Here is a 26,242-nt window from a genome sequence, read left to right as displayed (position 1 = left end):
GACCCCACCCTGACAGTGCGTGACTTAATCGCTTCCAACAGACACTGGTGCCTGCTTCGGAAGGACATGAGGACACCATTGTACGTGTCCTGTACCTAATGCTGGGAGAATTCTGAAAGTCACGCGTCTCTGCTTTCATTTCAAAGGCCATGAAGGCTCCTGAACTGAAGGAGAAGCTCGAAGAGTCTGAGAAGCTGATAAAAGAACTGACAGTGACGTGGGAAGAGAAGCTGAGGAAGACGGAAGAGATCGCGCAGGTAGCCGCTGACTGAGGCCGGCGGACGGGGGTTCTTCTCACGTAGATTTGCTGTCCTCAGGGTCCCTGCCCAGCTAGAGGCTGTGAGCTCCGCTTTAGACACCAGCTTCGTGTCTTTCATTGATTTAGCGTGGGTCCATACCTGTCTGCGGGGTCGGGTGCTGCCGCTGAGCTGGCTGGGCTTCGGGAGCTGCCCTCACGCTTGGCCCTCATCCGCAGCGCGACCTGTGCTTTTTAGGTCACCTGGCAAAGCACGAGGTTGAGAGCCCCGAAAGGCCCCGAATTTATAACACATATAACAATGATTTGTTCAGTGCGTTTGATTCTCTGGGCTCTGACCCCTGCAATTTGGGAGGCTGAGACAGGAGGATGGCAAGTTTAAGGCCAGCCTGGGCAACTAAGCAAGATCCTGTCTCAACGTAAAAATTTGACAAAGGGCTGGGGGTTTGACTCAGTGGTTAAATCCCCTTAGTTAAATCCCTAGTACCACCAAAAAGAAAGAGAGAAGATGCTGAAACAAAATAAGGCAAGGACTAATTCTACAGAGTGTGTATGCTATGAATCTCTCTACGCTGTGCATTTCATGAAGTTTTTTTTTTTGTTTTTTGTTTTTTTATGCTGGGGATTGAACCCAGGGCCTTTGCATGCAAGGCAAGCACTTTACCAACTGAGCTATATCCCCAGCCCCTCATGAACATTTTTAATCCTACTGACCACATGGAAATATTGGACTATGCCAATCCAGTAGTTTAAAAACAATCACTAGAACCCAGTCCATCCTGTGCTGATGCATATATATATAAAACAGGGGAATGCATTACAACTCTTATTACATATACAGAGCTCAATTTTTCATATCTCTTGTTGTATATATAGTATACACACACCGATTCATATCCTCATACATGTACTTTGGATAATAATGATCATCACATTCAACCATCACTAATTACCCCCTGCCCCCTCCCTTCCCCTCCCACCCTCTGCCCTACCTAGAGTTCATCTATTCCTCCCATGCTCCCTGTCCCTATCCCACTATGAATCAGCCTCCTTATATAAAAAAAAATACTCGTACGCTAATGCTTCTTATAGAAAAAATTCACACACACACACACACACACACACTCACACTCACACTCTCACACACCCCTCCCTATCCCTCCCACACTGCTTCATGGGTCCCCAGAGCACTTACCTCCACTGCGAATTCTGTCAATAACTTGTCTGGTTTTTGCAGCCTGTCTCCTCCACTAGAAGAGAAAGGAGGGACTTTGTCACAGTCACTACTGCATTCCCTGCCCTCCATCAATCCCTGCCACTTTGAGACTCTGAATAGGATAACTCTCGTCTGAATTAGCGCACCAGGGAATTCAAGGCCTGGAATCTAAGGCCTCACCCTGCTGTTCCACCTGTCTCCAGGGCCTTTCCCTATTCCCCGGGGTCTCTCGGTCCCCAAGGCGAGCCACTGTGCCAGGGTCTGTCCTGGGCTTCCCTACACCCACCTTGGTCTTGCTGCTTCCTCATTTCTTCCTGTTGAAATTCTTCTCGTGCTGGGGAACCCTCTCGAGCGTGCCTTCCCCCTACAGACTTTCCCTGAGCCTCTTCCTACCGCCGCCGTCTGCCTCCTGTGACTCCTGCAGCTCTCCGTACCCCGGGGCACAGGGCTCTCCTCTTCTGGATTCAGTTATGTGTTTTTGTCCCCTCTGCCAGGACTTTACCTCCTTCCTGGCTGAGATGTGTCTGGTTCACCCTTGGTGCCCCTGTGACACTGACCCGAGATGTCACGCCGTGGCAGGCTGTCCATAAACGTGGTTCAGTGGAGAAGAATGTGTCATCTCATTGGCATCGTCCCCAGAAACAGTGACTTACTCTTTCCGTGGATACATCCTGTGAACACAGCAACAAACAGTGTTCCTGCTTTTGTCTTTGTGTGTGCCCAGGAGAGACAACGACAGCTGGAGAGCATGGGCATTTCTCTGGAGACGTCCGGCATCAAGGTGGGGGATGACAAGTGCTACTTGGTCAACCTGAACGCAGATCCCGCTCTCAACGAGCTTCTGGTGTATTATTTAAAGGTGAGAGTGTTTGAAGAGTTGAGCTCCGGAATCGTCCACGGGCGGCTCCCAGTTGCCCTGGATGCCTGTCTCTGTGATTTTGCTTTCGTATCCGGCTAAACTCTCATTAGGAGTAAGACACTAGAACATGCGATCTCATCTCCATTGGTTTCACCTGGGGCTGGGCAGCTGGGGTGAGGATCCCAGCTGTCAGGGACCACGAGTGGGCACCTGAGGGTATCCAGGTGAGCCCCACCTATGGGAAGACTCCACCGTGAGATGACTAAGAATATTAGGTCCTGCCACAAAGATCCTGAGAGGCCCTGGAGACTCTGTTATGCTTCTGAATAATAACCTGAAGTCGTTCTAGATGAGATAGCAAGGGTCTTCCAGGTCTGTCGTCTCTCAACCTTCATCCTCAGGAAGAGACTTTTGGTCCTCTAATCAGCCTGTTAGCACCTTCACCTCAGAGTGTTCACTGACCGTGTTTGTTAAGTTATGATGGTGGTTCTCAAACTCCTTGGCTTTGGAACCCAATGATAATGTTTAAAAGTATCAAGGACTCTGTAGGTTTTATCTGCATTTGTTGCATTAGACATTAAGACTGAAGACATCTTAAAAGACGAACATAAAAAACATAACAGCAGTTAGTCTCCAGAGCTGCCTCATCACCCATCAGTGGCCTTCAAAGACTCTACTGTCCTTGGTGATGAATGAGAGTGCAGAGGAAATCAGTAATATCTTTATTGAAGTGGTTTTCAGCTCATGGGCCTCCGTGCCCGTTGTCATGAACGTGCTTTTAGAACTGCTGGCTTATTCTGCTTAGTAAGAAATAAGAAATCTGAAACAGGCCCCCGACATTGACATGGGGCACCCCAGCTGACTAGGACATTCAGCTGACCATTGGAGCACACTTAATCATGCACACAAACTCTGAATTATGGTAGTATATAAATATATGTGTAGGCTGGGCACGGTGATGCACACCTATAATCCCAGCAGCTCAGGGGGCTGAGACAGGAGGTTCACGAGTTCAAAGCCAGCTTCAGCAAAAAGCGAGGAGCTAAGCAACTCAGTGAGACCCTGTCTCTAAGTAAAATACAAAATAGGGCTGGGGATGAGATTTAGTGGTTTAGTGCTCCTGAGTTCAATCTCTGGTAACATCCCGTGCCAAAAAGAAAAAAGAAAAAAATATATATATGTGGAGTACTGACGTAACTGTCGGGGTTGAGCACCTGGGCCCAGAATGCAACTCACTGCCCTGTCCACATGCCTGAATTTCCAGGTGTAGAGGAATTCCCTGCTTGTGAAGGGTGAAGATGGGTACTTGTTAAGGGTTCTGGTCTGCCTAGTAAACTGATAAAATACAGTGGACAATAAGCTAGAATTGAAGCAAGGAGCTCAATCGTCTGTGACCCTTTTTCTTTCTATTTTTTCCGGAGATATAAATATGGTACAGTAACCTCTGCCTCAGAGTCTGCTAACAGATTTAAGGTCTGTTTATTAAGGAAATGATTAAGAGATGAGGAATTACTTCTGGTATTTTAATTTTGAAGAACCAAGACCTGCCCTTCTTCTGAAGTATCACTGTGGTAGTCAGCTTTCCGCCACTGTGACAGAATACCTGAGGAAAGCGACTTAGAGAAGGGACCTTTATTTGGACCCCTGGTCACTTGGCCCCGTTGCTTCTGGGCCTGTGTTGAGGCAAGAGCATCATGGCGGGGAGCGAAGCTGCTCAGCTCCTGGTGACCTGGAAGCAGAACCAGGGGCAGGGTCCTACCCTTCAGGGGCATGTGCCCAGTCACATCCTTCCTCCAACTAGACCCCACTCCTGAAGTTCCCACCACCTCCCAGAGTGTCACCAGCTGAGGACCAAGGTCTCAACACAGGAGCCTTTGGGGGAAGACCAGATCCTTACTAGGATAATTATCATAAGGATTAAATAATTGGTAGAGCAGTTGAAAAAATCACCATACGAATGAGCAGCGACCGAATCACCAGGCATTACAATTCTGGTGTGTCTGAGGTTCAGGGACCTTAAAGTCAGCTCACCTGTACCATGTGACACTCGGGACCTTCAGTCCTCTGTATCATATACATATTAGAAAAACAGCTATGTGCATCATGTTAAATGTTCTGTATACACGTGGCTGGGGTGTCGCCCAGCGGTAGAGCCCATGCTTACCTGGGCTCCATCCCAGCACCAATGAAAGAGCAAAGGTTTTATGTAGATAGACAGATATAACTTTCCTTAACACTGCTTTTTAGTGGTTTTAAAATTTATTTAGCTGTTTTCAAAAACACTCTCACTGTTAATTCAGATAATTCTAAACAGAATTTTATCCAATAGTTAAGTAGATCAAATAGATATTATCCCGGCTCTTCCCCACCCTAATAAAAAGGGAAAGAAACCTACGCTCAGAGGGAGAAATGGCTCACGGTCACTCAGACGGTAATAAATAGGTTATAATTGGGACTCACCTTATTCTGCCCTCAAGTCCCATTTCCTCGTGTTTCAAAACAGTACACGATCACTACCGACCAGAAATTTTTTTTATAACGTGTAAACATTTTTTAACTATAGTGTGCTCAGGTGAGCTTTGGACCCCTGACACTCCAGGTACCTGGCGTCGTTCATGTAACGTCACACACAGGCTGTTGCGTGATTCAGGTTGGTTGTGATGGATTTTAACTGAGCCACTTTTTAAAGCGGGGCTTTCATTCTCCTGTGATGTACCCCACCAGGATCACACCAGGGTGGGTGCAGACACCTCTCAGGATATCCAGCTCTTCGGGATAGGGATTCAGCCTGAGCACTGTGAGATCGATATCGCCTCCGACGGAGAGGTCACTCTTACTCCAAAAGAAAATGCGAGGTAAGAAGTAATGATGACGCTTTCCTGGGGCCTGCTTTCAGGGGAAGGCCACCTCTTTCTTTTATCAGAACTGAGGATGCCTGAATCCTCAGGCTGTGCTCTCCGTTTGTGGGAATTGGCACAGTGTCACTGAAGAGCACCAGCTCTGTCATGGTCAAAAAACCAGAGTTGAAATATTCCTATGAAGGGGAGTGGTGATTCCTTGCATGTGTGAATTCCAGTTCTGCTTATTTCCCTCTGAGCCTTAGAAGTCTAGAAAGAACAGGACTCAGACAATGAGATTATATGTGAGAAGTAACTTATTGGAAAATTAAAACTCAAAATAATGTCCATAATTTTCCTTTATCAGACTTGACAGCCCTTAACAGACTGGTCTTTAATTATTTATACCTTCCCCTAAGGTTTTTAAATTACCATGAAAACTTTTTGTTTTGAGCTGTTCCTTTAATACACATTTTTAGGGTTTTTTTTTAATATTTTTTTTTCAGTTGTAGTTGGACACAATACCTTTATTTTATTTTATTTTATTTTTTTATGTGGTGCTGAGGATCGAACCCAGGGCCTCACACTTGCTAGGTGAGCGCTCTACCACTGAGCCACAACCCCAGCCCCACACATTTTTGGTTTTTGCAAATGATGACCGAATATTCCATCAGGTACGCTTCCGTCTTGGTTGGGAGCACGCCACGTGAGACTCACTCTCTGGGGGATGCTGGATTGTGCTTTTCTACAACAAATTGTCTGGTTCCTTCTTCCCTTGTTACTTGAAAGACACTTTCTAAGGCAGTTCCCCCAGTTATCTCTCTTGAGTACTGCACTGGTTTTCGTTTTCTTCTCTACTCCCCTGACCTTGTCCTTCTGCCTCTTCAGGTCCTGTGTGAACGGTGCTCTTGTGTGCACTGCCACCCAGCTGTGGCACGGTGACAGAATCCTGTGGGGAAATAACCACTTTTTCAGGTAGCGTCTTCCCGTTCTCTAGTGTTTTCAGATTCACGCTTTCTGTTGTCTGTTTAAGTATCCAAGGAGTTGACTTTCTCCAACGGTGAAAACCCCACAGGATCAACTTACCCAAGAGGAAGCGGCGAGATTGGTTGAAAGACTTGGAGAAGGAGACGGGCCCCGCAGAGCACGACCTGGACGCGGCCAGCGAGGCTTCCTCGGAGCCCGACTACAACTACGAGTTCGCCCAGATGGAGGTCATCATGAAAACCCTCAACAGCAACGGTGAGGCCCGGCTCAGCCTCCAGCCTCCAGCCTCCTGGACCCGGCCTTCCCTCGGGGGTTCGGGGAGGAGTCGGGAAGTGGGAAGTGTCTTTCTCAAACTTAGACCCACAAAATGGCTAGTCCCAACGCGTGAGGCCGGCCGTGGGGCGCAGGTTTGGGGATGGTCTTCGGCCTCGGGTAGAACCAGAAATCCAGCAGGCGATAGAAGTTATCGCCTTTTACCATAAACCCAGTTGAAAACCATAAGTCCCCAAAAGACTTATTTGATAAATAAGCCCAGGTAACCTCATTACAAACGATGGTGACAGTGAAGCGTTTCGGGGGTCCTGTTGACCTGCGCCCCCGTCTGCCTCGGATCTCTGAAGAAGGCTCTCTCCTGGCAGCAGTATTGCCGGGACCCTCTTTGCAGAAGGTTTTCAATGTTCATGTCAAGTTCCTCCTCTGTGTCCCAAGGGACAGATTCCTTCTCTCCCCCTCTGGGCTGTGCACACCTGTGTGTGTCTAGTAAACCACTGCAGTTGGCTTCCCTTGTCGGCTGATTTACTGCCCTTTCTTCCTGTCCCCAGTTTTCCAGTCCCCAGACGTGGGGCCTGGGACCCCAGACAGGACAGTTTCCCTGTTGCCTGGCGTCAGAGGCACCGCAGGGACTAGAACTGTTTCCAAGCAGGAGCTCAGGGCTACACTCAGGAGCACACCCGGGAAGGTCCTTTGTGGGTGTGGCCAAGCTCTCTCTCCCACTCGCCTCTTCCTGGGGCGCCTGAGGACCCCAGCTTGAGCCAGGGGCCTCCAGGACCCTGACACAGGCAGCCTGTACCTGACAGGACCCTGGGCAGCCCTGTTATTCACACTGGAGCTCTTCCCTGAGAGAGTGACTTTCTCACTCCCGCTCGGAAGAAGCCTCCGGAGGAGGTTGGCATGGCTGGACCTCTGGCATATGGAACTGAGGGTTCTGCATATAGAATTGGGGGTGCATCAAATAAAGAGAGATGAATTAAAAAGTCACAGTCTTTATTCCAGTGTCCAGATCCACTGGTCAGTGGCACTTGCCTCCAGGGCACACCAGCACACCCTGGTGCACGTGCCACAGGGCTGGTGGCCCCATGGCATTCCGCTCTGCTGCTAGGTGGCTTCCCGATGGTAAGCCTGTCTGCCTGGTGGTCATCCCCCTGGTGGTCCTATTTGAAGATTCTCTTCCCTCTCGTGTGGTTCCAGACGAAGCTCCTCCACAAACAATGGGACAGAGGTTCTTAGCCGCTTGGCCTCAGCATGCGGGGCTTGGCTGCTGTTCCGCAGGGCTGCTGTCTGGTGCTTGTGCTGCCGCTTTGGCCGAATCTGATTGACCTCAGCAAGAAGCTGGAGCTTTCTGCCTGGCAGAGGCGCTCTGTTCTCTCTCCCTGCCCCCTCGTGGTTTAGGGGATCAAGCCTAGGGCCTGTCCCATGCTAGGCAAGCACTCTACCTCTGAGCTCTACATCCCCAGCCCCTTTTTAAAGTTTTTACTTGGAGACAAGAGGCTCACTAAGTTGCTGAGTCTGGCCTTGAACCTGCCTCAGCCTCCTGAGCTGCTGGGATCATGGGTGTCCCCGACCGGGACTGGCTATGTACTCTGTTCTTGACTGGAAAATGTTCTTTTCCGTTTTGTCCTGCCCCTCCCTGTCCCGGCTCCACTACCTCATCAGTGGTTAAAGTTCCTTGACACTCTGGTCCCCATGTCCAAGAGCACCGACAGAGGCGACTGGTGGTGCCCAGGAGCAATACAGGGGGGCCGCGGTGCTTCCAGAAGTGCGCTCCCCTCCACTATCCTGGTGAGACAGGAGAGTAAGGCGTCTGGGTCTCCAGAGGAAAAACTGGTCTGAAACCCAGTCCTTTAGAATTTAAAGTAAAAGAAAAATCTCATTCCCATCAACAATGGTGCCTTCTGCCCAAGGGTTCCAATAGGAATTAACACTCATCTTACACCTGGATCTGGATTAACAGCAACCCCACCCCTGAGCCTCTCATGGTGTCCCATGCCAGAGCATCCTGTGGCCCTGAACCTGGCCTCTGGGCCTGTAGGCTCCTGGCACAGAAGCGAATTGCACAGTAGGACAAAAAACAAAAAATACCTCTTTTCCTAATTTCTAGCTAGTTCTAAAGTAAAGAACTGTTAAGGGGCCAGCAGGGGTCAGGAGCCAATCATTCCACCTAAGACTCAAAGGTTTCACTTTCCTGTAGGGTTACTCCCCTCCCATCAGGGCTCCGGCCATCTTGGTGCAAGTTAATTCTAATTCTTTTTCTGATGTGAATACATAAGAAGGGTTTCTGCCGACACCACTGCCACTATCATCCTCTCTCCCATTCTCTGCAGAATTGATTGGTCTGGGCTCATTTTGTATTTCCTACCAGGGAAATCACAGACTGGTGAGGAAGAGAGAGCTCTCTATCTCCCCAATCACTGTGGTCCTTCTCTCTTCCTCAAAGACTTAGCTCTCTGGTATCTTGGCCTGAGGCACTAGGCTCCCTGAATTTTAAAACAGTTCATTCAAGAGCCACAGAGAGGGCTCAGTGGCAGAGTGCTTGCCCAGCATGCACAGGACACCGGGTGACAACTTCACCATCACAAAGAAAATTTAAAAGGAGGAAAATGACGGGAAAACATAAAACTGGATAATCTTCTAATATTCAACCCAGTCACTGGAGAACAGCCCACATGGTCTTTGGCTTCTGTTCGGGGCCATATCATAGAGTCGATGGCCTTGTTGGTCAAGATGTTGACTTAAGAAGGTGCAGAATTGTGGCAGAGGCTTGATACAGGTCGCTTTGGGGAGAGGGAGTTATCACAAATGTCTGCGAGAAAGGGGTTTCCACAAAAGCCCTTCCCTGGGGCAAGGCCTCTAAGGCCAGCTACCGAGGCTCAGAGGGAGGAGTTCAGAGTCTTATGGCCCGTGAGCAGCAGTGAAAACCCTAATAGTGCAATTTCTCTATGAAACTATTCTGCTTCTTAAGAAGGTGGTGAATTTTATGTCAGGAAAGAATGGTATATATTTTTTTCTCTTTTTCAAGAGTGTGCTTTTCAACAGAGTGCTTGATTCTAAGCAAAACGTTGTGGGTAAGAATAAGACATTTTATTTACCAAGTTGATACCCAGCCAATCCGCCAGTTAGTTCCCTGAACTTCAAACCTATCTCTATCAGTTATTAGCTCTGTGATGTTAGGCAGCTACTTAAACTTTGTGAGTCCCAACTTCTTCATCTTTAAACCAGGATGAAGTCCACCTGGGGGCTTTTGTAAGGCTTTCAAGAGATGGCCGCATGCTGGGCAGGAGTCCTCTGCTTGAGATGTAGCTGGTAGAGTTAATTTTGCCACTGTGTTTCATTAAACCAACTCACCATACTGAGTGTATCTTGTGACTTTAAAAAAAAAAAAATTGCTTCTTTCTGTTTTGTATTACTTAACCTCATTTTTTTAAAGTTAGCATGTTACCTTTTCTCCTAACGCTCATATAAAAAATTGGTACGATTTACGTGTTTATTTCACAACCTGATGGGGTATTTTGGAAAAGTCAGTCGGTGCCATAATCAGATGATACAAAGCTCCCTCCTGCATCACTTTAACTTCCAGCTTCTTTCTGGTAAATTGAACTGAGAACTAAAGTGTGGTATACAACAGTGCGCAGAACACAGGCCAGTGCGTAGATGCACAGGGGAAATTACGTTCCAGGCAGGTCTAGAAGTGATCTTGCTTCCGTGTCCTTTCCAGAGGCGTTCACCACAGTGGTGGGGTCTTGCTCTCCCACGAGGTGGTCTGGCACACTCCCCTGTAGGCCACTCTGCCCCCATGGGATGCCTGTACCTTGGTGCGTGTGGTCAGCGCCTGCATCTGTCTCCATGGCACCCAGCTCCTTGGTCATTGCCTGCTCATGTCCTGCCCCGCCAGTCATCTCATTGGGCTCAAATCCTGCCTATACCACAGCCACCACTAGTCATCCATGGCCCCTTTGAGCAGTCCATCTGTGTGTCTACCCTTGTGCACACGCATGTTGTGGGAGCTCAGACCTGGATCAGCAAGATGGCAGGTGCAGGTTTTGTATTAGCTTTGCAAATTAATGACCTATTGCCACCTGAGAAACGGCCAGACCATATACTCCATCCATATTTTCAAACATACGCTGTGACTTTTCGGTTTCCTCTCCTCTCTTAGAGAAGTTCAAGAGTAATGAGGTATGTGGTAGAAATCGTAAACCCTTCGACATACTCACATCAAAGTTAGAGGTGCCTAGAAACCAAGTCAGCAAAGATCCCGTTATGTGTGGCGCTGTCCTGGGTTTCGTGATGTTCAAGGGCTAGGATCACATCCCGTGTCCTCCCCCACCTGCTGGGAGGAGATGGGTGATCTGCCCGGACATGAAGGCAGTCACGGGGTGGATGTGAAGAATGTGTCCCTAAGAGGCGGTTATCCAAAATGCTGTTAAAAAGGAAACGGAGAGGAGTTGACCTGTGAGCCCGTAGGCATCTCACCGAAGGGGACTGTGGGCGAGGACCCGGGCGGGTGACGGCAGGCTGCCTGGATGTTGCCTCAGCCTCCACTCAGGACGCTTGCCTTGTCTCTTGACTCCCCAGACCCAGTGCAAAACGTGGTGCAGGTCTTGGAGAAGCAGTACCTGGAAGAGAAGAGAAGCGCCCTGGAGGAGCAGCGGCTCATGTACGAGCGGGAGCTGGAGCAGCTGCGTCAACAGCTCTCCCCCGAGCGGCAGCCCCCGAGCAGCGGCCCCGACCGCCTGTCCTACAGCAGCCAGACGGCCCAGCAGAAGGTGACCCAGTGGGCAGAGGAGAGGTAAGAGCTGGCGGGCGGGCGGGCGGCCCGGGGCCAGGCGCCAGGGGCTCGTGAGGCCTGCCCGAGGGTCACCTAGTTTGCTGGGCAGTGGCTTTTCCTTTCAGAGACACCGTCCACCCCAGGTGTGTCGGGGGTGTGGGCCGCAGCACGCCCCGAGAAAGACCCCCCACTTTACCCTTCTGGACGAGGAGCCAGCGTAGAAGGCCCACGCTGCTCGGTGTTGAAAGAGGATGAGTCGGAATCAGTCTTTAACAAAAAGCAGATTCTTCTTTTTTATTTCTTTTACTTTTAATTCTATTCAAATTTAACTTCATGGTACAGAAATCTAAATGTGAATTTTCAAGACATAAGACTTAAAATGATCATATCAGACCTCTCCAAGGAGGCAGTGGTGGAAGACATGATAATAATGACGGCCACCACAGTGAGACAGTAAATTGACACTGATTTCCGTTGTGTTCACATCACAGTCTAGGCATGGTGCTAATTTTACTCAACACTCCCAACAGCACTGTGCATAGGAACTATTATTCCTGCCCTTTTTAAAAATTTATTTATTATTTTTTTAACCAGAAATTGAACCCTGGGGTACTTTACCACTGAGCCACATTCCTAGTCCTTCTAATTTTTTATTTAGAGACAGGGTCTTGCTAAGTTGCTTAGGGCCTTGCTACATTGATGAAGCTGACCTCAAACTTAAGGTCCTCCTGCCTCAGCCTCCTGTGCCTCTGGGATTACAGGCGTGTGCCGCCACACCCAGCTTATTCCTGCTTTATAACTCCCATCACCTAGTAAGTAGAAAAGCCAGAGCTTAAATCCAGGTCTGCCTACACCCCTGGACGAATCCTGTGTTATAATTAACAACAGAGGTTTTACAGAGTATTTACTGTGCTCTGGGCACCAAGAGCTCTACCTTCCCTCCTGTCATTGTCACCTGCCATTGTCTTTGGCTGTGCTCACTCTCTTACACAGGAGGAAACTGAGGCTCGGGCTTGCCCAAGGTCATTTAGCTGGCAAACCGAGCCGTGGGGTTGGAGCCAGGGCAGTCTGACTCAGGAGCCTTGACTCTGGCCCACACGTTCCGCACCTGTCCCTGGTAGTGACAGGCTGGACAGGAGCCCCATCCAGGGAGCTGGGCCCAGAGAAGGGGAGCACGCCCTGCACCGCGTCTCCTGGTGCCCTGGTGCCGGGCTGTGCCGAGCCAGGAGGAAGGAGTCGGTTGCGTCTTCCCAGGGGCTGCTGACTCATCTGTCCCGATGCCCGGCTGTGAAGGCTCATCAAGTGTCAAAGTTACTCTTTATTTTCCTGTCCCTGGGAGAAGCTGACAAAAGTGACCCAGTGGCGCTTTCCCAAGAGCTGCCTTTCCCACATCTACTGTGAGCAGGTGGCCAGCTTTTGAAGGTTTGGGTGTAATTATACCCATTGGTGCCCTTTCTGTTCAGTCAAGAGTATTAAAGGGCTGGGGATATGGCTCAAGCCGTAGCGCGCTCACCTGGCATGCGTGCGGCCCAGGTTCCATCCTCAGCACCACATACCAACAAAGATGTTGTGTCCGCCAAGAACTAAAAAATAAATATTAAAAAATTCTCTCTCCCCCCCCCCTCTCTCTCTCTCTCCTCTCTCTCTCTCTCTTTTTTTTTTTTAAAAAAAGAGTATTAAAGACAAGAAAGGTACCTGATAGAGAAAGTGGATTTGCCTTTAATTATAGCATCCTTCAGTTAATTATCTAAATTTTTTCACTTCCCTTAATTTTTTTTTCCCCTCCAGGGTAACAGGCCTGAGTTTATTAGAAGGGATGAGAAAGGGAAGGGGCAGACTCTCGAGGAAGAGAGTGGGTCTTCTTGGAGGCAAGAGGCACTGGGACTTAGATTCTTAGGAAAGACTGGCGAAGCAGGTATCTGGGGAATGTCATTCAGAATGATCAGCAGGGCTGTCGTCTCGCCTTCATGGGGTTTCACCAGGTGAAGAAGTGTGGCTGGTGATGAGAGCTGAGCCTCCTGTCCACAGCCATGTTGTAGCAGAGGATCAAGTGTGTTCCAGAGCCGCACAGAGCTGCAGAGAAAGCTTCAGACGCTCTCTGGACACGTGGGATGTAACGTGGAGCCAGATGGCGATATGAAAACTTGAATCCTAACTGGGGGCTACGCAACGGTTTCATTCCACAGTAGGAAAGGCAGTGACTTTATATTTATTTATTTTATCTGCTTTCTGTCTTCTCCACTGGAAAATGCGTCCTGCGGACAGGGAATCTGTTCTGTTCGTGGAAGTGTCTCTAGTGTGCCGAACCCTGTCCCTTGGTAGGGAACCAGTAGATACTGTTTGTGTTGGTCGTGTGCGTTTGTTGACGTGGCTAGGAGGTGTGTGGTCGCCCTGTGGGCAAGGGCATGGTAAGGGTGATGGTCCTCTGGTGGAGGATGAGACCCCAGCCATGTGGAGCCTTCTGCAGAGATTTTCATAGAGAAAGCAAGATTTCAAGTGAGTTTGGAACATGGAGTTTGAACAGGTAGAAAGCAGAGAAGGGCATTTCTTTTCCTTCCTCATCTCCCTCTCTTATTTTCTTTCCTTCCCTCTCTTCCTTCCTTCCTTCCTTCCTTCCTTCCTTTTTTTTTAAGCAGTGGGAGGCTCTGGGCTCAATCCCCATGCTAAGCATGTCCACTCTCACTAAGCTATAGCCCTCGTCCCAGTCAGAGGTCCCTGGGCAGGTGTGGGTTGGCATGAACAGATAGAAAGCAATGGGGATGTTTGGGGAAGGCGGCACTGTTTTGTGTAGTCTAGATGGTGATTTATAGAGAAGCATGGAGAATTAATTTCAAAACTCTTACAACCTGTGGGAGACCTACAGACGTGAATGTCTTGAGATTTATCCCCTGGGAGAAGAGCATCCCTGCTAGATTTTGAGCCAGAGAGTGGCCTGGCAGAGGCAGGAGAATACCCTGTAGAAGGGAACTGAAGAAGCAGAGAGGGGCTTAGGAATGCTTCAGAGAAGCATCAACAGGGCTCGGGATATTGTGGGAAAGAGAAGAGACCAAGCTTCCTGCGAGAGCCAGGGTGGGCGCCTGGAAATGGACATGCCCTTCTGGAACCATCCTGGGGATGCACACTCTCCAGTGTGCACACTCTCCAGTGTGCCTCCTATGTCGCCTGCCAGGGGGCGAGAAAGGAGCAGGACGGTGTGTTCTGAGCTCATCTTCTCCCAGGAAGGATGGGGCATGTGAAGGGTAGAAAAGAAGCCCTCCACGCTGGGCACAGAGCCGTCGTGCATCTGGTTTATCTTTGAACCCAGATTCAAAAGCGAAATCCAGGAGTGTGCGTTTCCTCCATGCAGTGGGTCTTTTTAAGTGTCTTCTGCTGGGCCATACACTTGGCCAGGAACTAAGTGTAGCGGAAACAAAAAGGACATGGTCCCTGCCCAAGGGGCGCTTACAGCCTAATCACGTAATTAATGCAGGTAAATGAAAAGTCCTAACTGTGACAGATGTGGAGGCAAAAGATGTGGAGCTGTGAGAGCCAGTCATGAGGTTTCCACCGAGTCAGGTGGCTGGAGAAGCTTTTTATCACCAAGTGCTATTGTGTATAGTTGAAAAAAGAATCCCTGCTGCTGCAGAGACGGTGACCTTTACCAGCTGAAGAAATCCTCAGTTTCTTTCTTCTTCTAACTCCAGGTCTCTCACCTCCCAGCCCAACACCCCCGCCTCTGCCAGCCTGCGGCACGCAAAAGTCATAACCATCATTTCTTTTTCTTTACTTAAAAAAAAAAAAATTAAACCCTCATGTCAAAATCGGGTAGTTTTTTAAACATAACTTTCATTTTTTTGCTGCTATGGGTTGAACCCAGGACCTTACTCACTGCTGCTAAGCAAACGCTCCACCACTGAGCGACCACCCCGGCCCCCAAACCTGGGTTTTACTTCTGTGCCCCTGCAGCTGTGACCCCAGCAGTGATTCCAGGACATGACCCAGGCATGGGCTGGAGGGGTCAGAGGGGACTTGGTCATACAGATTGGAAAATTTTGTCTAAAAGAAGTTTTCTCCATTTTCTGATGAGTCCACTCACTTACAACCAGGTTTACGGTTTTGTTTGAGATGAGCTCATTTCCTTGTCTGTGACCCCACAGGGATGAGCTCTTCCGGCAGAGCCTGGCCAAACTACGAGAGCAGCTGGTCAAAGCTAACACCCTGGTGCGGGAAGCAAACTTCTTAGCCGAAGAAATGAGCAAACTCACTGATTACCAAGTGACTCTCCAGATCCCTGCTGCAAACCTCAGTGCCAACAGAAAGGTAAGGATGCCCCGAAAGAAGGAGATCGGGTCCTACTGTGGTCAGCAGCACCGTGAGCTAAAATCCGCAGATCATCTTCGGGAGATGCTGATGTGACCCAAGGTGTTCATTCCTTTTTAAGCCTTCCTTTGTACCCCTCTCCAGGTAAGAATGCTCCTTAAACAAACCCTTTAGATATGCTCTCAGCTGGATCTGCAGGGTTTGGGCGGCTGAAGGAATTGCTAATTTAAATACTTTCCTACTGACGGAAGCATACTTAAGTGATCATGCCTGCGTTCCCCTTGCACAGAAACGTCCCCTCCTGAAATGGGGGGCCATCTGTATTTTGTTACAATACCTTTTAAAGAGTGAATCCTAGGAGGAGGGGAGGTTTCCTGTCATTTCAACTTGGAGAATTCTTCCTGTAAGGGGAAACTGGGAAGAAAACAGCCCTTCATCCGTTCGTTTTCAATCCAGGAAGCTAGTGAGGAAGGGAGTCGGGGAGCACCTCATCGGTCTTGCGAGGTTGTAGTTTTTTGACCCAGTAGTTCTGAGTACATAGGCCTAGAAGGGTATGTAGTTTTATGTCCTTCGTATACACGGTTGCTGTGTCCAGTGGCCTTTGTAGAGGTGAAAACTTGAAACAGCCTTGATGTTCAACAACAGAATAATCAGTCATGTGTGCTAAGTCCAAATGGTGGTCTGCTATGTGGCCGTTAAAAATCACGTTTGTGAAGAATATTAAGAAAATAATAACAAGGTAAAAACAAGTGAGAGAATTGGGATATGATATATTTTGTTTGATCCTGGCTATAATAAAAATGAAAAGTGTAGCCAGGTGTGGTTGCACACGCCTGTAATCACAGCGATTGGGGAGCCTGAGGTAGGAAGATCACAAGTTCAAGACCAGCCTCAGCAACTAAGTGAGTTGCTAGGTAACTTAGCAAGACTCTGTCTCAAAATGAAAAAATAAAAAGAGCTGGGAATGTGGCTCATGGTTAACCACCCCAGGGTTTAATCCCTAGTACCAAATAAATAACAAAAAGATAAACGACAAGTGAGTGCATGGGTGTGCATAGAAGATAGAAAATAAACTGCAGTATTTCCTAGGTAAGAGAATGTTAAGTTTTTTAAAAATTTTTATTTGTTTTAATTAGTTATACATGACAGTAAAATGCACTTTGACATATCATATGTAATGGAGTATAATTTCTCGTTCTTCTAGTTATACATGATGTAGAACCCCACCAGTCATATGGTTACATAGTCCACTGTCCTTCCTACCACCATACTTCCTCCCCTCCCCTCACTCCTAAAGTAACTCTATTTTTCCCACCGCACCCCACCCCAATTGTGAATTCGAATCTGCATAGCAAACATGGGGCTTTTGATTTGGGGGGATTGGCTTATTTCACTTAGCATGATGAGAATATTACCTTGTTTTGTATACATTTTATGTGTTCTGCAAACTCTTTAGTGTGAGTGTGTGTGTGTGTGTGTGTGTGTAGGATTTAACAATTTTAAAAAGCTGCAATGTTCATTTTGTGGATTTTCTTCGTCCTGCAGAGAGGTGCGATAGTGAGTGAGCCTGCTATTCAAGTGAGGAGAAAGGGGAAGAGCACCCAAGTGTGGACCATTGAGAAGCTGGAGAACAAGTTAATTGACATGAGAGACCTCTATCAAGAATGGAAGGAGAATGTCCCTGAGGTAAAAGGACAACACGTAAAGGAAATTGGGTCACATCAAATGCCAAGACCACAGATGACGTCGTCACCAGAAACCCACCTGCGTGCACACATGCACATACATGTGCTCACAAGCACACAGGCACGCACACCTGTGACACTAGGGAAAAACAAAAGTGATTTTGAAAGAGTTTTAGTAGCGGCAGTAGTAGCATGGCATGATGGGCACTGTGTCATTTCAAGTCACGTGAATGGGGCGAAATTGGACCTGCGCTGTCGCGGTGTCCTGAAAATTGGTTTGTCTGGAGGCAGCACGGGTTTTGCATTCGTGGTGTGTGCATGTGCCCCTAGGGGTGGCCTTGGCTGGGTGGGCTTGGAAGAGTGACTTTTGTGCACGTAATCCATTGTTTTGGAGGTTAGTAATAGAAGAGAAGGCCTGGCAAAGACCACAGGCAAAGCAGAGGTGTGGGGTGGAGAAACTGCAGGTGGCTGTGAAGGAGAAGATGAGGCAGCAGCTGAGACTCCTCCATGCGGTTCCTTAGTTCCCAACAAGGAAGCCCATCTCACATGTTGTATGACGTGAACATGATTCTTTTACTTATTTGTTTCCACTAAAGCTTCCTTAAAGCATGATTTTTTTTTCTAATGCTGTTTTTAAATAATACAAAGCTGATGTCTTGCCTCCTGCCCACCCACCGCCTGCCCTCCCTACTGCTCAGGCCAAGAGGCTCTACGGGAAGCGAGGGGACCCTTTTTACGAAGCCCAGGAGAACCACAACCTGATCGGCGTGGCCAACGTGTTCCTGGAGTGCCTGTTCTGTGACGTGAAGCTTCAGTACGCAGTCCCCATCATCAGCCAGCAGGGGGAGGTAAGGACGGGTCGCCTCAAAATAGAGGTCTGACTTCTAAAGCCATCCTGAGGTAGATAAAGAAACCAGGGCAGGAGGACACCATCTGCCTGCTCTTCTCTCAGCTAATCGCTGGTACTAGTAGAAACTCCCAAGATTACGTCATGGTCTTAAAAGGTAATTATAACACGGTTGATGTTTGTGGTTCACAAGTCTATGTGTGTGTGTGTGTGTGGTGTGTATGTTTAACTAAACTGGAAATCTATTGGCAACAAGATTCAGTTCCATGCCCCATATTACTTCCCCTTTTAAAAGGCAATCTCGTACCTTTAGTTCCTTCATGACCCCTAAGTGATGATTATAAGATGATATAACTTAGGAGGATTATTATGAAGCCCAAAATATTCAAAATAACAAATTTAAATAACCCATTGTTACCCCCTTTGGAATCCTTCTATTTCAGTTATTTAGATACAGTGGCTTGCTAGAGGCCTAAGACATTTTGGAAAATGTTCGAGTTCAAACCTTTTCTTTTTTAAAATCATTTCATCAGCTGATGTTTTTATTTTTAGCTTAGCAATGTCCTTACTATCTAGCTTGTCCTTCATAACTACAAATTTGAAGTACCAAGTTGCGTAGTGACTCAGAGCAGCCTGGGGATAAGATGCCGTTCTCCCCGAGCAATGCTGGGAAACAGACCCGAGTGCCCTGGTGGGATGCAGGCCCACGGCCCACGTCTGTGTGTAGTAACCCCCCACCTATTCTGCTCTGGACCAATAGCCAGAGTTGCTTTTTTCCCATGTTAAAAAATGCATAGCCCATCCAGGCGTGGTGGTGCACACCTGTCATCCCAGCCGCTTGGGAGGTGGAGGAGGGAGGATTGAGAGTTCAAAGAGCCTCAGCAAAAGGGAGGCACTAACAATTTAGAGAGAGACCCTGTCTAAAAATAAAAAATTAAAAGTGCTGGAGATGTGGCTCAGTTATTAAGCACCCCTGCATTCAATCCCTTGTATGGGGGGGGGGGGGAATACATAGCTCTCTGGGCACAGTGGCTCATGCCTGTAATCCCAGAGGCTGAAGAGTCTGAGCCAGGAAGGTGGCAGGTTCAAAGTCAGCCTCAGTAACATGGTAAGAACCTGTCTCAAAATGAAAAATAAAAAGGTTAGGATGTAGCCCAGTGTAAAATAGCCCTGGGCTCCCACCCCAGTACCCCACCCCACCCCAAAATTATACAGCTCATGTGGCAAAGGAATCTAATAGCTGAGACCCTTGCTCAGGGGTTCTTAAATTGGGGTCTGAGGTAGGCTGTGAAACTTCATGAATCCCCCTTAAATTACATTACAAATGTATTAGATTCCCCCCCCCCAAAAAAAATCAAAGGATACCATCTGACACACTATCTTCTGGCTGATTTATCATGTTTCCTGTCTCCTCCTCCTGACCACTTCTGTTTGTCTCACTTGTCAAACATCATCAATTAGCTTCTCTCACATTCTCGGTGCCAGTGGCCGTGTTGAAGTTGAGTCTGAGCCACCTTTCCAAATAACCCTCCCTGCCCAGGCGGCAGCACGGAGGACGTGGCCCCGTCCTGGGCAGTCCTTCTGACCTGACCTGTGCGCTGGAGGGCGGCCGGCTGCAGACGGGCGCTGAGAACACCCCTTGAGCATCCTCCTTGTGCTCTAGTTCCGTTCCCTAACAGCGACTTCAGGGGGAACGCTGTTGAACTGGCCCCTATCCAAGAACTGCCACCAATGGGGAATGAGAAACAGCTGTAATAGAGCTGGTTCTTATATCTGCGTGGCTTTCTGCAGGCCGTTCTTCCCGACACAGGTGTGTCTGGGATCGGCACCCCTCGGACCAGTCTGAGCTGCACAGTTCTCTGCTCCGTGAGTGTGGAAGCCACGTCTCTTTGGTTTACGGCTGTGAGCGCGGCTTCGCACCTTCCCTGGCACCATCCATTCTTCGTGAATACTTGTGGAGTCCATAAATGGACATATTTACCCTCTATCTGTGTATTCTTATTGGGTTTTGATTCTCACTGTCTCTTCCCACGTGGCTGGCAGGGCCTGTATCTCTATCTTGGTGTCCCATGAGCTTAGATGTTTGAAATAAATAAGTTCTGGAAGCATTTGGTCAAATAAATGCCTGCACAAATGTATAAACAGACGTGGGGCATAGAGAGTTCCAGTTGTTCCTGGGTTGACCTGAAGTAAAAAAGGTAAGACTGAGGATGTTTCCAAAAGGCAAATCGCGAGGAGGCAAGTTTAGCTCAAAGTAAGGCAGGACTATTGCAGGTGCCGGGCTCTGGGCATGGCGGGTTTCCCATCCCTGGACATGGCCAGGTGGGGGCCACAGAGATGTTCCCGGGCATTTGTAGGTGGGTTTCTGAGTCATGTCAGTGAGCCGGTGGCAAGCTTTGTAACTTCACGGTACTCGGTCCCCAGGTTGCAGGGCGCCTGCATGTGGAGGTGATGCGGGTGACGGGGGCTGTTCCCGAGCGCGTGGTGGAGGACGACTCTTCAGAGAACTCGAGCGAAAGCGGGAGCCTGGAAGTCGTGGATGGCAGCGGAGAGATCATTCACCGCGTCAAGAAGCTGACGTGCCGGGTGAGCGGGGCAGCCCAGGAGGCGCACACAGATGACCTTTGGGGTGCAGGCAAAGGGTCGAGAAGTTTATGAGAATTTTTCACCCGGAGTCATAAAGTTTAAATTGTCTGAAAATAGATGGAACCGTGAGCGGCATCTTCTCCGGAAGCATAGCACGCTTTCTGAAGACGGTTGGATAAAATTCCAAAAGCACACGTATTCCTCCCTCACTACCCCTGGGGAGTTGGTTCCAGGACACACTACAGATACCAAAGTGCACGAAGGCTCCAGCTCCTCATCTACCATGGAGGAGGATTTGCATATAATCTGTGCACCCTCATAGACTTTAATCTCTGGATCACATATACTGAGTAATACAGCAAAATGCTACATAAGGAGCTATTCTACTGTGTTGTTTAGGAATCGATGACAAGAAAAGAAATCTCCAGGGGTTCTGCACAGGCTTGGTATTTTTTCAAACATTTTCAGTCCTCTGTCGGTTTAGCCCACAGGTGTGGTTGGCTCACCTGTGTTGGGCTCATGGGGAGTGTGTGCTGCTTAGTGAGTCAGGTCACATCTGTATCAGGAACTTGGTCAGCAGGAAGGTTTGCAGGGATGTGTGTACTTGTTACCAGGTTTTCCACTGTGGATAGAGAACTCTGGTACAGATTTCACTCTACATAGAACCCTTAATGAAATAGCGTCAAATGTTCTCAGGTGACAAATGGATGACTGCTTCATTTCATCACCTTCTCTTTACTTGGAGACAATAGTGTGTGACTTAATGTTCCCTTTAAAGGAGTCATATTTGCATCTTTTAATCTCCTCAGGTCAAAATCAAAGAGGCAACGGGGCTGCCCTTAAGCCTGTCCAATTTCGTCTTCTGTCAGTACACCTTCTGGGACCAGTGTGAGTCTGCCGTGGCTGCCCCGGTGGTGGACCCCGATGTGCCTTCCCCAAAGTCCAAGGATGCCCAGTACACAGTGACCTTCTCTCACTGTAAGGTACAGATGCCGTTGCAAAATGAGCTCCAGGGCTGGGTGTGACTCGGAGCTAGAGCCCTCGCTGTACACCTGTACACTGTATGCGTTCCAGGCCCTGGGGTCAGCTTCGAGCACTGCAGAAAAACAAAGTAACGAAGCAAACTGTGTCCGGGCAGTGGAGTCAGGTGCAGCTGTAAAATCCAATTATAACTTCCAGGGTTTCCCTGTAAGAGTTTTCATTAAACGTAACATCTTATTGGACTCTTTAACTTCAAAATGAACTTTTTACAAATTTGAATAATTTAGAAATATTTAAAACAAAATCCGAAAGACTTCAACTTGCAGTCTTATTCTACAGACTACTGCTTCTACAGTAGCAGTTTTCTATGTTGGCTTTTTGAGCCAGGGTCTCACTGTGTTGCCCATGCCAGCCGTGAACTCCTGGGCTCAAGAGATCCTCCTACATCAGCCTCCTGAGTAGCTAAGACTGCAGATGTATGCCACTGCACCTTGCAATGTATTTTAGTAAAATATTTTCTATGTCTTGCAACTCTCGTCTGTGTAGGATGAACATGTGCATATACACATAAATGGATATAGATGTACACCTTTACATCATGCCCATGTAATTTGATTTAAAAATATTTTACAAAATGGGGATCACACTAGACCCTGCAGAATTGTGAGCCTCTTGATGTGTGAGTTGTTATAGATACTTCTCATTCTTTTGAATGTGGTATGATATGCTAAGCACAGCGTTCTATGTGAATTTTTAAAGAAAATATAAGATGGAAAAGGGGAGCTCATGGTGAGTGCAGGTGACTGACCTTGGGGAGGCACTGCCCGAAGTTCTTTTCTGAAAGACCAACTCTATGCTCTCTGAAATCGTCCTTTTCCTGGACAATAGATATTCAAGACCCTTTCTTTTTCAATATAATTGTGCTTGTTCTTTCCAGCTCCACACTCGGGAAACACATGCATATCACCACCTATCAAATTTCACATAGGGAAAGATTGTCAAGTCTTTTTCTAAATATAGCCTTCATGTCTTTACTGGTATTTAGCAAGTCTGTTCTCCAAATCTTTATCAATCATTCTTTTGCTATTATTCTCTGAATATTCTTTTTCTTTTGTACTAGAGATTGAACCCAGAGATGCTTCACCACTAAGCTACATCCCCAGTCCTTTTTATTTCTTTATTTTTTTGAGACAGAGTCTCACTAAGGTGCCCAGGTTGGCCTCTAACTTGCAATCCTCCTGCCTCAGCCTCTCAAGTAATTAGGATTACAGGTGTGTGCATCATACTCAGCCTGTTCTCTGAATATTCTTTTTTTTAATATTTATTTTTTAGTTGTGGTTGGACACAATACCTTTATTTTATTTATTCATCTTTATGTGGTGCTGAGGATCAAGTGCTCTACTGCTGAGCCACAACTCCAGCCCTCTGAATATTCATTCTTTTAAATATTCCTCACGTTTCTTTGGATCTACCAAGTGTTTTCTTTAGAAGTAGAAAAGGATGATGTCTGAATTTTAGGTGCATCCTGGTTAAAGACTATTTAATAAAAACTATGTCCACAGCCCTAGGTGCACTATGAAACCTTCAGTTTTTTTTTCCTTCTAAAATTCTGGGTCTGTCTCCAAATAAAATGAAAACACAGTATAACTCAGTGTAACACATTGTTTCTATAAATTACAGTCACACAGTGACTCCACCTGAGAGTATCCACTTGGGATTCCTCTGGGATGCTAATGGAGAGAAAATTGGCTCTGTTCCTTTGCCTGCTGCATAATTCGGGGTGATCTGCCACATCTCTCAGCCAATTCCCTATCCATTTCCACACCGTCATCTGTTTGTGCTTTAGAATGCAGACCCGAGGTGGCAGGGCTTAAGGGCAAGACATACATAAGTCATGAAGATGACTGTAGAAAATTGAATTCCATTATTACTCTCCCAAGCCACGGTGAGGAGCAATCCTTTGATTGAGTCCGTGCCAGCTGGAAGTCAGAGTGGCCCTGCAGAACCAAGAAGGAACCAAGAGGAAGAGAATGCAGATTGAGCTCTGCAAAAACCAGCTAGCAGTTTGACTTTGGATAAGTCCTTCTCTTCAGCTTCCTCACTTAGAAAAGAAAGCGCGGTTGAATTAAATAGCCTCACAGTTTCCTGCCAGATCCAATATTCTGTGCTGCTTTATCATTTCCCCAGAAAATAGAAGGGATGGGTTTAAGGGAGAAACAGGATAGACTCCTCCAGCCTGAATCAGTGTGCAGTCGAAGGCTAAGGGATTTCGCAGTCTGCTCATGCGTGGCTCCCGTCTTGCTCTCCTTTCTTACCCAGGACTATGTGGTGAATGTCACCGAGGAGTTCCTAGAGTTCATATCAGATGGAGCGCTGGCAATTGAGGTCTGGGGCCACCGGTGTGCTGGCAATGGCAGCTCCGTCTGGGAAGTGGACTCTCTTCACGCTAAGACAAGAACATTGCACGACAGGTGCGTCGTCAGCTGTGAGCTGGAAGCACAGGGTCACTTCATTAGTGAGAGAGAAGCCAGACGGTGACCCTGGACTGTAGTTGTCACCTTGGACAAGTTACTCAAAGTCTCGGTGCCTGCTTCCTCCGTGAGAATAACTGAAGGAGCAGCCAGGCACTAGAGAGATACAGGGGGAAGGTGGTTATTTCAACAGATACAACTACAACCACTGCAAAAAAAAGAGTCAGCCTTGAGTTTACTTCACACTGGACACAAAAATTAATATGAGATAGATCCCTAGCTTTAAATGCAAAAGCAAGACTATAAAGCTAATGGAAGAAAGCAGGAGGGCATCTTCACAATTTTGCGTTGGTCGCAAATTCTCAGGCCACAGAAAATGCTAATCAGAGAAGAATAAATTTTTTACATTGATCTTAATCAAAATTAAAAGCGGTGCCCATCAAGGGCTGGATTTGGCTCAGTGGTAGAGAGCTTGCCTGGCACGTGGGAGGCACTGGGTTTGAGTCTCAGCACCATATATAAATGAATAAATAAAATAGTGGTCCAACAACAACTAAAAAAATTTTGAAAAAAAAAGAGCTGTGCCCATCTAAACATATCACTATGAAAATTAATAGGTAAGCCACCATCTGGGAGAAAACTGGCAATTCCTTCTATGACCCAACAATCCCACCACTAAGTAGTTAGATATTTAACCAAGAGAAATGAAAACCTATGTCCATAAACAGAGGTGTATACAAATGCTCATTTCAGCTTTATCCATGGTGGATAAAAAACTTGGGGAAGTTTCAAACAACCCAGATGTCCTTTGGTGGGTGAATTGGTAAACGAATACCATAGAGTCTTACTCAGCATTAAGGGAAGAACTATTTATATCCATTTGGATATCAAAAATCATTTTATGAAACCAGAGAAGCCAGACCCAAGAGAGTCCATGTGGTGTGATCTCATTTATATGAAGTTCTGGAATTGGAAGAACTCACCTGAGAGGGTGGCCTCATGCCACAGGTTCAGGGGACTGAACGGGGAGCAACATGAGCAAACTCTAAGGTAGTGGTGGGAGGGGTCCACAGGTGTGTGCATTTGCCCAAACTCTTCAACTCTGTGCTGGAGATCTGGGCGTGTCACTGAAGGTAAGTCCTGTCTCATTACATGCAAGCCCATAGGAGATCCCCTATGTGACGGCCGTGGCACGGTGCCCAGCACGGGGGGCGTGCACAGGGACTGGTGGCTTGCTCCGTGACTAATACTGGTCAATGGCACTGTTTCTTGTTGGGTCGTTTTGCAGGTGGAATGAAGTAACTCGAAGAATAGAGATGTGGATCTCCATATTAGAACTGAATGAGTTAGGGGAGTATGCTGCCGTGGAGCTTCATCAGGCTAAAGATGTCAACACGGGGGGCGTCTTCCAGCTCAGACAGGTACTAAGCGTGTTGCTCGATCCGTGTTTCCACTCTCCCGCGGTTTCTGGGAACTTTCTAATTATTCATCTCTCTGTTCTCCAATACTTTCCCTTCCCTTATTCCTTCTCCTGTGCCTCCCCATCCCCATGCCTGTCTTCCCCCACCACCACCACCACCACACCTCTGCAGGGTCACTCCCGGAGAGTGCAAGTCACAGTGAAACCGGTTCAGCATTCGGGGACACTGCCGCTCATGGTTGAAGCCATCTTGTCGGTATCCATTGGCTGCGTAACTGCCAGGTCCACCAAACTCCAAAGAGGGCTGGACAGTTACCAGGTAAGACACACAGATGTGAAATGGTATTTAACAAAGATCGGGGTGGGGGTTGTGGCTCAGTGGCAGAGTGCTTGCCCCCTATGCATGAGACGGCGGTTGGATCCCCAGCACCGAGGCAAAGGAATTAGATTGTGCAGAAGTAAAGAAGTTAATGCTCTCTGATGAGGACCTGCTTGGGACTCTAATAGAACTTGTCAATCACGTATCTTCTCCCAATTCACATTTCCACCCCTTGCCTGTTTCCCTAGATTTAAAATACTGTGTTTGCTTATTGTTAACTAATAATAACCTTATTATTATGAACACACATATGAATGCTATAGTCGTCATTTACTTTAGGCAGGTTTATTTCATATCTGGCCCAAAATATGTTGGACATTTGGGGTCACCGCCTGGCCTGATCCACTTTAATGGCATATTTGCCACCGTGCGCTT

At 47.7% G+C, this 26,242-nt stretch overlaps 1 protein-coding gene across 1 annotated transcript in view; it reads left to right on the top strand.

Annotated features, from left to right (window-relative positions):
- The window catches only part of Kif13a (kinesin family member 13A), a 174,980-nt gene that overhangs the window by 119,670 nt on the left and 29,068 nt on the right, over positions 1–26,242 (top strand). The window contains 14 exon segments of the mRNA XM_078020582.1: positions 147–257; positions 2,197–2,331; positions 5,056–5,186; positions 6,057–6,143; positions 6,244–6,410; positions 11,007–11,220; positions 15,336–15,498; positions 17,044–17,184; positions 17,882–18,031; positions 20,455–20,616; positions 21,426–21,599; positions 23,917–24,068; positions 25,357–25,489; positions 25,661–25,807. Of these exon segments, the coding sequence (XP_077876708.1) occupies positions 147–257; positions 2,197–2,331; positions 5,056–5,186; positions 6,057–6,143; positions 6,244–6,410; positions 11,007–11,220; positions 15,336–15,498; positions 17,044–17,184; positions 17,882–18,031; positions 20,455–20,616; positions 21,426–21,599; positions 23,917–24,068; positions 25,357–25,489; positions 25,661–25,807 (2,067 nt within the window).

The sequence above is a fragment of the Ictidomys tridecemlineatus genome, chromosome 8 (genome assembly GCF_052094955.1).
Source record: "Ictidomys tridecemlineatus isolate mIctTri1 chromosome 8, mIctTri1.hap1, whole genome shotgun sequence".
Taxonomy (NCBI): Eukaryota; Metazoa; Chordata; class Mammalia; order Rodentia; family Sciuridae; genus Ictidomys; species Ictidomys tridecemlineatus.
The sequence above is the reverse complement of the archived record's forward strand: the minus strand, read 5'-3'. Positions and strand labels throughout refer to the sequence as shown.